Consider the following 18,284-nt stretch of genomic DNA (forward strand, 5'->3'; position numbering starts at 1 on the left):
CAAACGCCCTGGTGCTCGATCTGCTTTGTCTTCTCCCGCGCTGGCGTCCCATTTGCTCCTSTCCGTGTCGCTCTCACAACGCCTTTGCTTTATTGGGTGAGGCGGATGCTTAGTCCCGCCTCCCATTTCCCCGCGCCCTCCGGCTGTGCCGGGCCGCCCTGAGGAGCCGTGGCCGTGACCGGACCGTCCTGTCCTGTCCTGTCCTGTCCTGTCCTGTCCTGTCCTGTCCTGGTGGGGCCGCGGGCGGCGGGGACCGGGGACACCCTGGGTTGGAGGGAGGCTGCGCTACCCTTGCCGATTCAAAACTGGGAATGACTTCCCAAGTTACCAAAACTTTTGATTTCCAAATCGGCAAGAAACGGGGAGAGGGTTCTGGTTGGGTGCTCAGCGGCTCTGACAGAAAGAAATGTGATGGCGAGGTCCTATCGGTTACGGGTATCCTGCAGAATCAATTGTCTGAGTTGGAAGGGACACGGAAGGATCATCGAATCCGAGTCTTGAGTGAATAGTCCTTAGAGGGATCGAGCTGGGCAGGATGCTCAGTCCATAGCCACATTTGGGTAATCACACAAACCAAACACAGAGCGGACACACAACACTGAGCGTTTTACCGTAGTTTACAGGGCTGTGGCTTGGCTTCGGAGGCATCGCTACTGCCAGCGTCTGTCTCTGCTCTGGGTCCGACTCAATGGCCTTTGTTTCTGTTGCAGATGGTGGCTCCCTGAGTGTGGCGCGGTAACCAGAGTGTGATCATGGCAAATGAGGCTTATAGCCCCTCTGAAGGGGGCCTTCTGTCTTCATCAGCTGCCTTAGCCCTTACTCATTCGAATGACGCTGCCTTAGCCCTTACTCATTCGAATGACTCTGATAAGATGAGCAGATCCTTCCCCTGCGGCAACAAAAGCAGAAAAAGTCGTCTCTCTGGACTCTGCCAGCTGAGAGCATCACTGTCTGGTGAGCACAGTGTTGTGAGACTGAGTTCCCGTGAAGCTTTCGGGCAGTTTCACATCTTCCCCTTCCTCTAACGTAGAGGTAACAGCAATAAGTGCCAGAAATGTTCAGTAAGCACCTGAGCCATGGAGTACTGCAGGCTGGGAGAGTTTATAGGGAAAACATTACTGGAGAAGAGCTCTGCGTTTGTACTTGGCCCTGAGCAACCTTTATTGGGTGCCACTGGACCATCCTCTCACCTAAACCACAAAAAATTTCCTAGTGAGGAGAAAGATGTTGTTAATACTGGATTCTGTCAGGATGGGAAGATCTTTGCAGTTTGCAATATGTCCAGATMTCCCTGTTTTATCATGGTGAGCATGCTCATACTGTACACAGTGCATAAATGTCCTTGTGATGAGTTATTCGTAATGCTCCTTTCCAGTACTGCTAAACCTTCAAAGCCCCTTATTGACTGGGAGWGGAGTGATGCCATTGGGCTGCAGATACCTCTTCAAAAAGAAAAGATTTTTATAGGCAGAGCCTTTGAAAATTTTTCTACAATCACTTGGCACTGTGTAGCTTAAAACATTTGTGTGGACATAAGTATTTCAATGTCACATATTATGAGCAATTAAATAAGTGGCTTCCAACTAATGGCGTTTTTAATACAGGCTTGAGCRCTTASTGCAATTATTTAATAACCATKTCATTTTTAATTTGAGATATTTCAAATAATTTTAAAAAGTGCTAAGTAAAAAATAAAAGTTAACTAATCTTGTTGAAAGTTATGGAAGTTGGCATGTTGTTTTAGCCTATGGACTGAGTTTATGTGTTCCAGTGGCTGTGATTCAAAAAGATACATTTATTAGAATACTATCTATTTTCTTTAGTTTCACTGATTTTATTTTCTTGTAGTTTCTTTAAAAATCTAGAAGCTTGTATTTTGGGATTGCTTGACAGTTACTTCAGCTGACCGGTTTTGTTTTTTTTTAAATTCATTCCTCTGATACTCTTTTAGTAGACTGTTACAACAACACTGCTGACCTTTTTCTTTTCACAGGGGAGAAATGGAGCTCTTACTGTTTGTCTTCACTGACAGCTCGTAACATTTGTACCAGCAAAATTGGTAACTCATGGGCTCGGTGGGATTCTGCCTCTCTCTCTGCTTCCATTGGAGGTTCTGCTTCTTGCTCCTTTTTACACATCCCTGCTGTGGAGGAGTCCAGCCAGCACCTCCCAGCTGCTGCACGCAACCCAAACAAAGCCATCTTCACTGTGGATGCCAGCACAACAGAGGTATTTGCAGGAGAACCTGCAGCTCTAAGCTCTCCATAGCTGGGACAGGTTGTGTGATATCAGACAGGCTGAAATGACAGTTTTTCTGTTGTGTATCTGCAGGTAATCAGAGTATCATGAAGGCATTTTGTAGTCTGCTCCAGCTCAGACTGATGAGTTTATTTCCATTGTACATTGTAGTTAACAAAATATACAAGACAATACCGGAAGCCAGGATGTATTCAGTCTTTTTTTCAAACATCCCAGAGAGGTTGTGGATTCCCCATTCCTGGAAATATTCTAGGCCAGGTTGGATAAGGCTTGGAGCAACCTGATCTAGTGGAAGGTGTCTCTGCCCATGGCAGTGTGGTGGAAGTGGTCTTGAAGGTCCTTTCCAACCCAAACCATTCAATGATTCAATAAGAATGCAGCTGTGAAGAGACATGAGGGAAGAAAGGAAGAGCAGAATGTGCTTCAAGCCTTCTCTCTGTAAAGTACTAACCCTCAGATGTGTCTGTGGTGGCACAAGATTTCTTTATCTGCCCCAGTAAATATTTCATTTGCACTGGGAAGGAGAGAATTTGGATACAATCTTGTGGATTGCCCGGGCTTTGCTTGCAAATACAACTTTGTGGTTTTGCCTCCATGGATGTAATCATTTACAGTTAAAAGCAAGCAGGAAACCTAAAAGGAAGGCAATGTCTCAAAACCTCTTAACCAAAAAGATGTAGGGGCAAGGGATGTCCTAGCATAAGGACTCAGGATTCTAAAGAACCACTTTATTTCTACCAAGAGAAAGGGAGATGAGACATTAAAGCAATAAAACAACCTGAGGAGATGATCAAAGCATACAGCTTTTATTCTTTGTTTAGGTTGTTTTTTTTCTGTTCTTTTCTAGATCCTAGTGGCCAATGACAGAGCTTGCAAGTTGCTTGGGTGCAGTAGYCAGGAACTCATTGGTCAAAAGCTGTCCCACTTGATATCCAAATCTGATCAAGAGACATGGGATGCAGTGGGTGAAGAGTGCCTAGAAACTTATGAACGTTCATCAGTGGTTTCAGGAACTGTGGTATGTGAAATGTTCAAGGAAATATTCCCCACCACAAAAAGTGGTTTATTAGGCTTTGGTTTGGGACTTCTTTTTTTTTATGTTTTCTGTATGATTTCCTGATATATTTAACTTCATGGGCATYTGGCAACTGTGTCATTTGTAGGACTGTTTGGTTTAAAAGTTTGCAGATATGGGAATTCAAAGGGCAAAAGATGATTTAAGGGAACACCCATGAGAACCTTGCAGCTGTCAACACATRTAGTCACTGTGACTTGACCAAATATGAACTTAAAGAATATTAGATTTAAAAAAAATTGCTTAATATGGAAAAAATCTATTGTGGAAAAGTTGCTAATTGTCTGGTCCTTAAAAATATATTTTAAATTATCTTAAATTGGATTGTGCATATTATAAAGGTACAAGCCAGTGAAATGTCTGTGCCAAAACACCCTAGTTGGTGCAAAATGGACATTTTATCTAGAATGGGGTTGTTTATAAGAGAACTGCAGAAATATCTCCAAATTATTTTCTTTTGCTGCTGTTGTGAGTTGTCATTAGAGAATCCCTGGAAAACRAGCTCATATTCTTTCTGGGGTGTTATTTTTGAACTGAAATTGTYAATATCTCAGAGTCTTATCTTCCTGAATGCTCAGTTGAATTTGGGGTGGGGGCAAAGATCTGAGTTTGATTCAGTGAAACCTGAGATTAATATTAAATGTCTGACAGAGGCTTACTCTAAGCTGTTCCAAATACCTATAAGAGTGACTGTAAGTCATAAACCCATTCTGTCAAGATCATATAAAAATCATAAAAGGCTTGACATGAACCTTGCAGGCTGTAAGATAAATAAACATTTTCTGATCTGAGAAGAATCTCCTCCCATAAGAAATTAAACTGCTGGTTTTGCAGCTGAAAGCAAGAACTGTTACTGATGGGGAGTGTTCATTAGCACCATGGGACATCTCTTAAATAAGGCATCTCTGAGAGGCACTTCTGACTGAATGCAAGGTGTTAGAGTGGCACATTTATTATTCTGAAATCTTCATGCTTTTAGACTTCCTGAGGTGGGGAGAGAYGATACAAAASTAACAACATTTTGTRTATGATCAGTAATTTATTTTCAGACCTTTTAATATCTAAATCAAAACTGTGTTTCTTCCCATAAAATACTAGCGAGTAGTCAAGAAATCATGTTTTTCTAATAACGATAGGGAGGTATTTTGGCTCAGTGTCTTACTCCTGTTTRAAATTCTTGCTAAGTAACCAGAATCTTAGTAAGTCACATCTCTGTTTCTGAATCTGGTGGAAAGGTGGATGTCATTGGCCACCTCAACGAGAAGATCCCTGTCTCGGTCTGGTTGAGGCAAATAAGCAGCAAGGACTCCCAGCGTTGTGTGGTTGTGCTGGAACCAGTGGAAAGACTTTCAGCTTCTGTTTCCTTCACGGCTGATGTAAGTGTTTTCCTAATGATCCAATCAGATTGCAGTTTGTGAGGGTTTGTGTGTGAGTGGAACCTGTCTGAAAGGCAGCAGGCACAGGTGAACATGAAGCAGGCCCTGGAATCAGGACTGGATCCCTGGTGCAGCTCACCTTGACATGTTTGAGAACCCACATAAAATACACTCTGTCTCCTCAGGGRACACCTTACACTTGAACAGTGTTGGTTATTTGTGGTATGGATGGCCTTGTGAAGGGATCATCTTGCTGAGGAACAGTTCAGTGAGAAGTGCTGGACTCTTCTGCCTCTCTCCTGGGCAAAGGGCAGGCTCCCTGCACAGTGACATCAGAGTATTGTTTCAGGCTTTATCTGCTTTTACTGAGTGAGTTGTGTCCATAGAAAAAAGAAATTTCCTCCATTGCTTAAAAAACTGCAGAAACCAATGTCAAAGTATTGAGCTGACTGTGGCTAAAATGTTAACATTTTAACAATCCTGTAAATTTTCCTCTCCAGGGAGAAATTACATCATGTGACCTCCTTTATGCCTATCTCCATGGCTACCCAACACTGGAAGCAGTAGTTGGACKCCACATAAAGGACCTGATTCCTTCTGTGCAGATCCCTCCTCTGGGCAGAAAAATCCCAAAGGTATAGTGTAAGCACCAAYCTCATTCTTCTATAGCCTTCCCTTTTGGAATATACATACATGCTGTTTTCCTTACATAACAGAAAAAAACCTTTTCAGAGAGAAACCTTATTCCCCTGGAAAAGGGTGTGCTGCTGTCTGAAGAGTTCTAACTGGGCATCAGACCATGCCCTGACCTCTCACTGGAATCTGTCCCAGTGAAAGACAGTTTTTCCCAATYCTGGCTTTGTAAGACACCACCCTCTCTCTGTAAGCTCTTTAGGATTCCTTTGAATTCTTTAGCCCATTGCAATCATGTGTGCCTGGGCAGTGAAAGAACGCCCAGATCTTGCAAATGCCATGAAAATGGGCAGCTAGGGAGTTGAATAGGGCTTTCTTATGAATGCCTAATTTGTTGAAAAGCTGCAGCATGGACTGGTCTTCATCATTTATTTATTTATATAGTAGTTCAACACTGGGCTCCAAATCCTTAAAAAAACAGACTTTGTTCATTTTGATATTCACAGGATTGGCTCCTTTTTCTTTTCCTGCTCCTTYTTCCTGAGAATTCCTGTGTGATTTTATATGAATAATGAAACAAACCCGAACCATTTCTTCTTGGATGTTTTCTGTTTGAGTTTTGGTTGTTTTTTTTTGTTTTGATTTAGAACCTCAGGATCCAGCGAGCTGCAGGCCGATGCAGAGAGGGTAACATGTTTCCTCTCAGTTTAAAGCTGGAAGTCAGCCACCTGGAGGAGGAGCAAGCAGTGGTGCAGAAAGATGAGATTCCACAGACAGAAGGCTCTCTCCCAGGCTATCAGTACTCTGCTACAGTTGTGGTTTTCTCCACCATCAGTGGTCTTATTACTGTCCAGTCAGATGGAATCATCTGTGGCATCAAAGAGAGTTTTGCTTTAATGCTTTTTGGCTATGAGAAGAAAGATCTGTTGGGAAAGGTAAGATAAGAAGTTCAAATCCTCCCAGAAGTCTGCTACATGTGGCAGCATATCCACTGGAATTGTGAAGTTGTGTTTTACACTCCTTGCCATCACAAAAYCTCTGTGTTCCACACGTTTGGTGAGTGAGGTATAGGATGACACACAAATCCCCGTGCTGTAATTGCTGAGCCTTGCAGTGCTGAGGAGCTGCTGTGGATTTCAGATGGCCCAAAGCAAGCTGTGCACAGCTCTATGTTCTCCTTTAGTCATGTGGATCACTTTTGCCTGGCTATCCATGAAAATCAGGTTCACAGCCACAGAYTGTTAGCATTTGCCCCCATCCTGTGAGACTTGGCTGAGCTTTATGAGGTTTTGTTCACTGTTTTAGAACATTACATTCCTGATCCCTGGTTTCTATAACAACATGGAAAGAAGCAGTGGCTGTTCTCTGCCTTTACCTCCTCTGGATGATTCCACAGGGACAGAAGGTGAGTGCCTTTTTGAAGGTGTCACTGCCTGCCATAAAGCTGCCTCTGGCTGCTGTAACCAAGGGAAAATGAGCAGAAACATGAGGTTCACCTGCAAATATGAAATTGTTCATGAAAGCAATGTCTCTCCATGCAGTTTTTAAACGGGGTTTCCACTGTAACCTCAGATAAAGGGAATTGTTCACCTAAGATTGAGCTTCTCTCTTTGTTGCCAAGAAGATAAAACTGAACATCCAATTTGGAAATTACAGTGAGAACAGAGAATGCTTTGTACTTAACAAGCACTTCCCCTCCTTCCCCTGCTAGGACCCTGTGGTATTTTAAAATGTGTARAACACAGCTTTTGTGACTGTACTGCAGTGGAGCTGTAGATACTTAGGATTAATATCTTAAGGGGAAAAATTGAATATTCTGAATTGGCTTGTGCTGCTGGCTAATATTCAATGTTATGGTTGCTGTGTTTCAGTCAGGGAGGCATCACATATTCTTCTGATGCAGTTTGCAGCACTTATTAAGAATTTATCAAAATTTTATTCCTCGGAACACACGAATAAAGAGAAGCAAAGAGGCCTCATATTTCCATATCTGTCTTTTCCAGCTAGCTCTGCCCAACACAGAGACACCAGCAAGTTCATGCTTYCTTCCATATCACATGAGATCTTTTATGCTGTTTTTTTCTCCTTTTTCCCCCTATTTTCTTTTTCTCTTTGCTTAGAAATGCACATCTGCACCAAAACCAATGCATCCCACTGGAACAAAGAACAGTTAATAGACAGTGTACAATTTCTTAGGTAATTCTTTGATGAAATGGTGCCCCTAATCTAGGAATAGTTCAGTTCTTCAGTGAGGGAGCATGGTTGGCCCTCAGCTGTTACTAATTAAAGGATAGTTCTAGATTGAAATCCAGATTTGTTTGCTCATTCCTTTCTTCTGCAGCAACAATACTTCATTTACTTCATCTTCCAAACTCATGTTTTTCTTCTGATCTGTTGTCAGTGGGGAAGGAAAGAACTTCATCTTCTCTTCTTTCAAATATATTTAGACTCTTTTTTAACTTATATCTTCAATGAGTTATATAAATCCAGTTTAAACCATTTTTAATATATGTTTGGAACAGGCTGTATACGTGTGGTTTGGGCTTTTTTTTTAATGCTGCTGCTGCTGTATGATTATTTTAATTTCAGTCTCTTGACATTATTGACATTTTTTAGGTCTCTGAACTTTGAGTAGCTAACTCATGATACCAATATTTGCCCAAGAGCTTTGATAGAAAAGCAAATTTTGGCAGCCCTAAAACATGTAGATTCCTACATGTGCTGATTTCTCAAAAGTGGAGTGCAATGCTTGTATTTGGACTGTTTTCCCTTAATCAAGCCTTTTATACTCAGTTCCTTAGGSAAAAGAGAGAACCAGGCAGTTCCAAGTTTATTTTTAGTCCTGTAGCCTCTGAAGCCTGAACATGAAAGTCTAAGTTGGTGTGGTTTTGTTTCCTGTTTGGTACAGAGAGCAGCTTCTTGGCTGCATCTTCAGCACACCTTCTGTCACGAGACAAAGAGCAGAAATTGGAGCAACAACACGAAGATGACAAATTAAGACGTGATGAGAATAAACAAAAGAATAGAACCAGTTTCTTTTCTCCTCCCTCACCTCCTGAAGCAGCATCCACCCCCACTAATAGGTAGGCATTTTCTGGGCTGAATATTCACTTGGGAAAATGAAGAGCTGTGATGGCAATCACCAGCCAAAGCTGTTTTTTTCACCTGWGTGATGTCTGTGGGAAGGTGCAGTGAGGGCCCTCCATGTTTTGCTGTCTTTAGAATCTGAGTGCTGTTTGCAAGACAAGCTGAGCTGTGACTACCTTAGATTTTTATTTAGATTTGCACAACCTACCCTTGTAAAGTTACAGGCATTCCAGCTCTAAAGGGGACCAAATGTTTCATCCAGGGAAGGTTTTATCTTCACTAATTATAAATAGTGAGTGTTTATCTCCTCYAGCTGGTGTTGCACTGAAGTCAGGGTACCTGGAGGGAATTTTAAGTCTTATTCCTTCTGGTGCTTGGTGTAACTGTGAGGTCAGCCATTAAAACAGGGTACTGTGTTACTGAAGTCCAGCCATTTTTTCATGTACATTTCCAGGTGTTTTTCCTCTTAAAAGGTTAGAAATTGTGTAGAAATACATGTATGATGCTCATGGTCTACCTTAAGGCAAATTTTAARCCTTCCACATTAGCAATTCTAACCCTCAGTAAGTATTTAAGGTACAGACTATTACAGCATGGTTCTTGCTGCTTTTTAAAGCTGCTGGTAGTGTCATTTTTTGTGCTCTCCTGGTTTACATCTCTCATATCCTACTCAGATTGTGCTCTGCTTCATTGTTTTTTTATGCTGCATGTTTACTAATGGAAATGTTTGCAAAATAGCTTGTGCTATGGGCTTCAGTAAACCCTGATTGATGGAGACATCCATCTCCTGTTGGACAGGCAGGTATTTTCTTCTGTTTTCAGGGCTGGAAGCATCCTGCTGATATGTTCCAGCTGATATGCTAAGGCCTGAACAGCAGGCCTAAGYAGAGAATTGATTTACAAGATGAATCTTGAGCACGATGCTATTAATACCATCAGGGTTCTTTAGTTAAAAATAGATGACCAAAATATTTATATCAGTTACAACCTTGTATAAGATATATTGGGAGGTTCTCCCAGTGGATATCCCTAGAGGCTTGTTAGTAGGAGAAACCCTCCCAACAGATATCCCTAGAGGCTTGTTAGTAKAATATTTTAGGGAAAACCCTCCCAGCTGTGGCCTGGRCTCTGGCCAAGCCCTGGCCATCAGAACCAGATGTTTTCTGCACAAAAAGGTAAAGAAGTTGTTCTGGGTTGTTGATTCAGGCCTATAAAAGCTGGACCCCACCAGGGAGCCTTWTCCCAAAAACTGGCTTGACACAATCAGAGCAGTGGAACAGTRCAGAGCAGTGGAAACTGCAGGATCAAATAATTCTCAGAAGGTGCTCTCTGCAAGGCTCTCTCTCACATCATATGACTCAGAACAGTGGGATTTAGGTCAGAACACAGAGATTCCAGAAAGAAGCAGTCATAGTGCAGTATCTCCTGCAGTAACTGTTGCCTGGTTGCTTGTTCTAGATTCAAAGACACTCTGAACACATCATCCTGTGCCCCAGTGAAGCTGACTGCTGAAGTTCCTTGTAACTCACCTGGAACACCAACAGTGGATGAGCCATGGCCTGGGACAACACTGAACTGCAGACAAGACTTYAAAAACCACATGGTTCCAGGGCAGGTGCCAAAAACAAACTCGATGTGTGATGCCAAACATTCCAGCCTTCAGCAAATTGTTGCTGAAAACTGCCTGCTAAACAATGCTTCAACCTTTGCACATGAAAGAAATCCTGTCTGTGGTGTTTTCTCAGGAAATAAAACAGGTGGCAGTGCTTCAGCAACAGGAGCTGCCACATCCTCTGAAGGTGTGGAAGAATCAAACACTGAACTGAACTGTATCTGCTCTGCTCTTCAGGTGCTGGGTCTGAATGCTGGTAAGGTCAAGGGGAACTCAGACAACTCTCCAAGTGTTGCTGCAGCTCTGGTAGGAGTCTGTTGCTCTGATGCAGTGGGCTCCAATAGGCTGATGGAGACAAATGGTGCCTTTTGCACCCATCAAGGAAAGCAGCTKCTGGGTGCTGCTGCCACAGGGGCTGATTCTGGATGGCTGGCCTCCCAAAGGCATTTACAGAACTCTGGGGAATCCTCCAAAGCATTTCCTGAGAAACCTGAAACTCTTGCAGGGACTGTGGRGGACAACTCCAATACAAACCCCCTGAAAAGCAAAGGTAGGCCTGAAGAACACTGCCAGTTGCTTGGGCAGCAAAATATGGAGATGAAAATAACATCAACCCCAGTGAAACAAGAGGGCAGGCTGGATCCAGCAGCTTCTTTGACCTGGGAGATTCTGGAAGGCAGCTACACTGGRAACTGCTGTCACAGAGATGGTTCACAATTCAGTAAGTGAAACCTTGTTCCTTTCCTAAATCTTATCCAGCTGCTCTTTTTCACCCAGTTTTGCAGAATGCAGACAGTTCTGGTTAGAAGCTCAGGGTGGAGAGGAAGGAAGAAGCATCTAGAAGAAAAAAATCGTATTTAAGTCTACCCAGAGGGTATTACAAAAGGAGGTGGTATAAAATACAAAGTTGGTAAGAAATTAATCCCTATTGAAGAGTCAGAAATACTCTCAAAACACAATTACAAAGTTTGGACCTGATAACTTTTTCTGAACAGAAAATACAAACTCCTCCGTAAAACTGTAAATTATATTAAAATTGTATAAAGGAATTTGTTTCATTCACTCCTTCAGCTGCATTCAGGGGCTTGTTGAATAAAATCCCCATTTTTATGTAATCTGGAATAACAATGTGAAATGAATAATCACAGTTGGACACTGACAAGTTTCTGCTGGAGTTGGGAACTCTGGAGGTAGCTGAACTTGAGTCAGCCCCTTTACTGAGCAGGAGTCCCCCAAATTCTGAGCTTTTTGTCAAGAGCTCAGAATTTTGTCCTAAAATKTCTGCAGTCTTGTTCAACACTAAAGTCACATTCTACCATTTGAATTTCCCCACSTGTTTCTACAGGTATACTCTTCGAGGTGAAATGTGCAGAACTGCAGGATCCCACTGTACTYTTCTGTGTCTGGGTGGTGAAAGACATTTCACAGAGCCAAAAGACACAGCATTTGCTCTCCAGCCTGGCAAACTCTGCCCAGTCTGTTGCTGATCTTTCTTCTAAAAGTCTTGGAGAGGTAAGAAATCCTACCTTTGAATATTGACCATTTTTCTCCTTGTGGAACAGTTAAGATGAAGCTAAAGAGACAGTTAAGATGAAGCTAAAGTCAAAAAGTTTTTCAGATTAATGACAGGAGTTGGTGGGGTGGATATTGCTGTTTCTTGGTTTCCCTACTTTTTTATAGATATTAAAAAAAAAAAATCTATATATTTTGTAATGCTTCTAGTGTGGGGCCTAGTGTAGTTACCTTTCCAGCCTGMACAATGCAGTTCCAAGCTGCAGATACTCAAGGAGCTTCTGTGTTTTGAAATTCACTTCAAACTAGTTTCTCTCTCCTGCCTCACTCAGTGAGCTGGAAGATAAAGTAGATATTTCAGTGAAAATCTTGGCTATTAGCAAAACTTACTCTTTTGAAATATCTTTTATGAGACCTTAGAGAGCTGCACAATGAGGTGGCTCTTGTTTTCCTCTCAGAAAATTATTTTCTGTGTACATGCACATTAGGTTGAAATATAAGCAGTTGTGATAATTTCATGTGTAATTTCAAGCTTCATTGTTCAAAACAAATGCACCCATGAGATGTGCTGYATTCCTCTCAGTCTGGCATATTGGTTATGACATAAAGCTCTTCTGCTCTCGTGCATTTTAGACACCATCTCTGCTGGAGAAACCCAGTAATGGCTGAGACAAACAGCCCCAAGACCACAAAAACTTCAGTTCTGCTTCATTTGTCGTGCAGTGTTGCAGGCCTTGGTAGGAAGAGAGTTAGGATTTAGGGGGTCTCCATTGGCATTCTTTACTCTTTGTGATGTTAAGAGATCAATCTTCAGGACTAGAAAACCAGAAAGTCTGGTAAACATTGGTAATTTAATATCTTTTGTGTACAAACTCTTTCCAGGTTACTGAGTCAAACAGAAATTGCTAAATATCTAGATAGGTCATAAAGCAACACCCTTATACTTCCATCCATCCAGAATAGACTTAGCTGAAAAGATTTCAGCATTGGAAGTAACTTACTTGTTATTCAACATRTAAAATTATCATTTGGTGAGAGGTCACAGTGAATTAATTTCCCTGCTTACTCAGAGAATTCTGTGTGATCATCTAAAGGTCATATGCTTCTGTTTTCCTGTCTTTCTCTGAGGTGAGCAGTATGAATAGCTGTTGAGAGCTGATTGTTATGGTGATCAACATGCAGTTCTCACTGCCAGAACCAAAGATTTCTCCTTTTATCTATTCTTGCAGATGTGTATGTTCTTTTCAGTATTTATTAACGTTGTAGATGTGATTCTGTGGCTTGCTCATTTTTTCTTGCTGTTGTAACCTATATATGTGTCCTTAGACCATCAGATCAGCTTCACTTCTCGACAATTCCCGAAGAGCTGAAGATCTTGAAGGATTAAGAGCATGTGARGGAGAATATGCAAAAAATTACAGCACTCTCAGTCTTATTGGCAAAGGTGCTTTTGGCTTTGTCTGGAGTGCCAGGGACAAGAAAGATCACCAGGAGGTGAAGTATTTCTTCTGGCTTTGTTGCAATAATAATTTAGGATGAAAACTGGAAGGTTAGAGCATTCATATTCTGTCAATACTACACTGTCAAAAGCTTCTCTGGTAGTTTGGAGTTTTGCTTTGTTTAAACAGAGCTTTTTAATGGAAACAGGATAGCAAAATGTTTGTGTTGATGTAGGGTATGAATGTAACCTGAGACAACAAGTGCAGAACGAGCTAATGAGCTAATGAATGGAGCTAAYTGGACCTGTTGAAAGAAGAAGACACTAAGCTTAACAGAATTACAGGTTTTAGTCTGTGACAAGAGAATGGCAAATCTCAAAATCTTTAYGGTGCCAAGACTCAAGAATGGGGARTGGGCATGTTGAGATTATGGCACCCTCCTCTATCAGAAKTATTCTGGGGGCTGGCAGGCAAGCTCTGGTGTTTCTGTTSCATGGATGTTAAGTGCTCATTTCCCTGCACTGTACYTGTGCCAGAACCCACCACTGCTGTCACTGTGAGAGCTGGCCTGTCAAAGCCTTTGGAATTCWGAGCAGCAATAAATATATTCTATTTAATGTCTATCATTTGGCTTCAAGGACTAAATTAGTTTAAACACATTTAAAGATACCATAAGCCATTCACATTGGGCTGCTTCCATCCCTCTAGTAATATAAGACACTAACAGATTTCCTGGAAATTAACTTACCTGACACTCAAAGCCATGCTTTTGCAGGTGATGCTGAATGCTGTTGTCTGTGTAGGTTGTTGTAAAGTTCATCTGGAAGGAGAGGGTGCTGGAGGACTGCTGGGTRGAGGATCCTGATCTGGGGAGGGTCACTCAAGAAATTGCAATCCTGCTSAAGCTGCAGCACCCCAATATCATTAAGGTACAGTGGCTCAGAATTAATGCAGTTTGCTCTGCATCAGGTGGTTCATTTGAATACTGGGTCAGGAGTGAATGAAGAATCCACATATTGAATCTGAAGTGAATTCAATCCATGGATTGAATCTGTCTTCTCAGGAAAGAAAGTAACCTATTTATCCTGCTTTGTTTTGGAGGGTGTGTCACAGCAGGCTATTGCTTGCTTCCACACTTTTACCCCAAACTGATCTGAAGATAGGACTCTTAACCGAAAAAAAAAGCCTTTATGATATTTCAAGATAAGATTCATATCTTGAAAATGTGATGTCACATCTGAACATGTACTAATTCAGCAAATAATCTGGACCTATCTAGTTTCATCCTCTTTGTTTTGAGGTTGTTTGTTTTGGTTTTGAAGTTGTTTTTTTTTTTCTGCAGAAAGAGAATTCCTCTTGGGTTTAATTCTGCTCCCAATTTTAATTMTGCACTCTTTTCAAGAAACATTTGTGTTCAGTAAAATGAGACTTCAAGGATTATAATTTACGTCAATTAAATCTCCAAGAGGAGAGTAGTGTTTGTTAAAAAAAAAACAAGGCAGTTTTTGAGGATGAAGCACATGATTAAACAGGTCTTTTATTTTTAGGTGCTGGATGTATTTGAAAATGAATGCTTCTTCCAGCTGGTGATGGAGAAGCATGGATCTGGTCTGGACCTCTTTGCATTTATTGATAATCAGCCCAACTTGGATGAGCCATTAGCAAGTTATATATTCAGACAGGTGAGAGAAGAATTGCTACATGCAGGGAAGAATTGGTTAATGTTAATTAGTTAATTGGTTAAKAGGTTAATAGGACTCTGTTTCACTGAATGAATGCTGGCTGATCAGCTGGTGTGCTGAACTGCAGGGGTGCTCAATACTTACAGAACATTTCCCCACTGTTCTGTAGGGCTGATTGAAATGCTGCCTGCAGAAACCCTGTTAAAATTTACTCAGAAACAACAAAGAAGCTTTTGCAGGATCTTACTGCCCTGTGAGGCTTTCCCCTACAGCCAAGGCTGCTCAGCTGTTATCAGGACAGCACACAGCCCCTGTCACCCAGATGCCATTYATGTAGCAGTGACATCTCCTCTGAGCAGGAGGAAAACGCACAGAAGCTGCCCCAAGCCTCACAAAAAGCCACATTTTCACTTAGTTCAGTGCTTAGTTTAGATTGGTTACAGGAGTAAAGGGCTCTGCTCTTTCAATCAAGAAATTATCTTGGATTTTAACGTGGCATAATGCAAAGTAACTCAGGATGGTTTCCCATGAGACAGGAGCTTGCCTGAGAGCTGAGTTGCTCTTTGTTTAGTGAGTTAACCACAGCAGCTGTCCATAGGTAATTCCCCCTCAAATTCCTTGCTCTAAGGGATGCAGGAAGTGCTGTGCACATGGTAAGRCCCCCACACCTTTGCTGTGCCCACCCTGCCCTCACTTGGGGTGCTGCTGGAAGATGGAAAACAAAAGGTGTCCATCCCTTTAGCCTTGTGATGGATCAGCCCTTTCYTTAACCCAGCTTGGGGTTTGTAAGGCTGTCTTGTTCCCTCAGATCTGCTCTGCATTTCTCTGCAGAGGCAGATTTGCATTATAAATAGAAACTTTTCTCCCTCAGCCATCTGCTTTTCTTGTTAAAAACATTGTAGGGATCACGATCATCTCCAAGGTGATCTCATTCTCATGCTACCCTTAATTATGGCACTGAAGCATGAATCGTGCAGGAAGAAGAATGGAGTTTGGGAGTGACTGTATTATTTATATACCAAACTTCACTCTGAACTGCCTCGTCATCCTGCAGTGTGGAAGGTGCAGGGTAATATTCTTCTGGAGAGACCAAAGGACCCTCCAAATGAAGCTGGGATAAAAATAGAGTAACTTGCAGGACTGTAGCAGTGAGCTCTGATGCTCACAGTCCCATCATGACTGCAGCATCCCCTCCTCCTGCACTTTGGTGAGAGGAAAGCAGCAAAGGCTTTTTGAAGTGTCTCTCCCAAGAGCATTGCAGCAATGCTGACAGGCAGGCYCGAGGCCATTTCCAGTTACCATAATTAGCATGTCTATCTTGTTTAGATAGTGTCAAAACAAGCYCAAATGTGACTCAGAAAGCTGTGATGCCACATCAGTTTTCCAGGGTGCTCTGTGTAGTAACACCTCRTTCTTTCCTCCTCTTCCAGCTTGTGTCAGCTGTGGGGTATCTCCACTGCAAGAACATCCTTCACAGAGATATCAAGGATGAAAATATTGTCATTGCTGAAGATTTCACAATTAAATTAGTGGACTTCGGTTCAGCTGCCTACCTGGAACCTGGGAAATTGTTTTAYACCTTCTGTGGAACAATTGAATACTGCTCACCAGAAGTGCTGTCTGGCAAACCGTATGTCACCCTCTGAAAAGTCATTTTTGTGCTATCACACCAAAAATCCTGTGTGTGCAGGGCTGGAACAAAGAAGCTGTGCACTGCTAGAGTATCTAACCACAGGAAACWGCAGTGAGATTTGAGACACTGCAGCAAAAGGTTTCAGTGCACACAAAGTAGGGCACTGTAGTGGYAGAAATTAGTTGTAAAAGCTTGAATATGTACAAAGTTGCTTTTAAATCTGTGATCAGGCTTTCTCTAGCAAAAGGTGCTCTTTTAGGGAGGTGGAGTAAGCRATTATTGCTGTGATTGCACCTTCTTGCATGTCTGTGCTTTATGTCCTCCCACTCTCATCTTCTCTGTTCTCCTCTTTTCTACTGCTGTGCTTTCCTGTATTTGAATTTTTGCAGTTTGATCCTTGTTCATCTCCCCACTGATTTTTGTACTCCTTGGGACTCAAAGATTCTTCTCTTGCTGYTGTTTTGGATGTGCTCCCTAAATCCTGGCTTTCTTCTCTCTGCTTTCCCTCTCCAAGTGCTCTGTACCTGGCAGCTGCTGGTCTCGTACCTGCTCCACAAGGAATCCTCCCCATACAGGGGAGGCATCTGCTGYAATTGTACTTGCCTGGGTGTATCTTGCTCCTGATTCACAGTTTTTTCCATGGGTCCTTCAGGCAGCTCCTCGTAATAAAGTGGGGGGAAGAAGCAAWGCAAGGAGGAGAGGAAATTCCTGCTGGGAATGAGATGAAAGGTGAAGCAGGCAGCTCTGCCCTGGGAGTTCCACCTCTTACTGTSCAAAGGAACTGTCATGTTTTCTCAGATGGAACTGAGACAGTTATTTCCAAATAACTGTTGTTTTGAAAGGGCTGGGAGGATGTGTTTGCTCTTCCAGTTAAATATTTAGTTGATAGTTTTGGCTGATGATGAAGAAGGTGGAGGGTAAGTTCTTGTCACCAGCTTATGYGTGTAGAAATCTGGGTGTGTGTTACACACACTCATCAACAGAAACCAACTGTTCTGTGGTTGGTTTTATTTTCTGGAGAAGGACAATGCTGACTCCTCAAACACATGAGAATCTTCTTAGAATTCTCACAAACTTCCTATGCTAAAATAAAAATTGTAAACAAGGGCTGTCAACACCCTTTTTTTTTTTCCCTTTTCACTATATAATATGTGCTTGCAATCTGAGTTTAGGCAAGCTTCTCTCTGCACAGGTACCATGGCCCTGAGCTGGAGATGTGGTCGCTTGGCATCACCCTTTACACCCTGGTGCTTGGGGAAAATCCTTTCTGTGAGCTGGAGGAGGCCTTGGCAGCCRTCCTGAGTCCTCCTCACCCCGTGTCAGAAGGTGAGCTTTTCTAAAGGTTCTTTTCTAAAGGAGCAGATCTCTTGGGAAAGTATAAGCAGTGTTCTTTTAYCAGAACTAAAGGGGAATACTGAAAAAATGCTCCCCAATATGTTCTGTGATGATTTGAAAAGCTGCTCAGCGCAGCAGAGTTTGGGGGATTTGTCATTCTTTGAATGTAAACCATATCTCTCATTCCCAACCTGCCKAAAATCCAGCCTGAGCCATCCCTTTGCTGTCTCTGCCCAGGTCTCATGGATCTCATGGCTGGGCTTCTGCACCCCATTCCAGAGCAGCGCATGACCCTGGCTGTGCTAGCAGAGCATCCTTGGCTGCAACAGCCTGTTAATTTGGCTGATTATACCTGGGAAGAGGTGTTTGTCTCTGCTGAGCCAGGTAACACCTCAGTCTGAAGGCTTCTTCATCCAGGGATGACTGAGAGAAGTCTTGAGCTGTGTTAGCAGGATGGTTCCCATTGGAAGCCTGCTGATACCCACATAGCTCCAGTTTATTGTTCTTACCCAGGACATGTTTCAAAGATGTAAAGCAACGGTTTTGAAGTTGTTTAAATTGTTCATAACTTGGAATATATTTTTATTGCCTGGTTTTATTTTTTATATGTAGTTTCTATCTTTCTAAAAAAGTGAATGAAT

The 18,284-nt window shown here is 42.2% G+C and overlaps 1 protein-coding gene across 2 annotated transcripts; it reads left to right on the plus strand.

Moving 5' to 3' along the window:
- Positions 1-269: 269 nt before the first annotated feature.
- PASK (PAS domain containing serine/threonine kinase) lies at positions 270-18,144 on the plus strand. 2 transcript variants are annotated; one of them, XM_057383623.1, is made up of 16 exons: positions 270-954; positions 1,994-2,229; positions 3,107-3,277; positions 4,570-4,710; positions 5,211-5,345; positions 5,991-6,278; positions 6,649-6,748; positions 8,252-8,426; positions 9,889-10,763; positions 11,388-11,554; positions 12,881-13,048; positions 13,797-13,922; positions 14,541-14,675; positions 16,106-16,305; positions 17,501-17,634; positions 17,881-18,144. In XM_057383623.1, exons 1-16 carry the CDS (start codon positions 753-755, stop codon positions 18,042-18,044), a joined length of 3,417 nt encoding a protein of 1,138 aa, XP_057239606.1. In that variant the 5' UTR covers positions 270-752; the 3' UTR covers positions 18,045-18,144. The 2 variants fall into 2 exon arrangements, with proteins under 2 accessions (XP_057239606.1, XP_057239607.1); XM_057383624.1 differs by lacking the exons at positions 14,541-14,675; positions 16,106-16,305; positions 17,501-17,634; positions 17,881-18,144 and having other exon boundaries at positions 13,769-13,916.
- The last annotated feature ends 140 nt before the right edge of the window (positions 18,145-18,284 follow it).

Source organism: Malurus melanocephalus, unplaced genomic scaffold (genome assembly GCF_030028575.1).
Source record: "Malurus melanocephalus ecotype Western Australia unplaced genomic scaffold, MMel_1.1 scaffold_644, whole genome shotgun sequence".
In the NCBI taxonomy this organism is placed as follows: Eukaryota; Metazoa; Chordata; class Aves; order Passeriformes; family Maluridae; genus Malurus; species Malurus melanocephalus.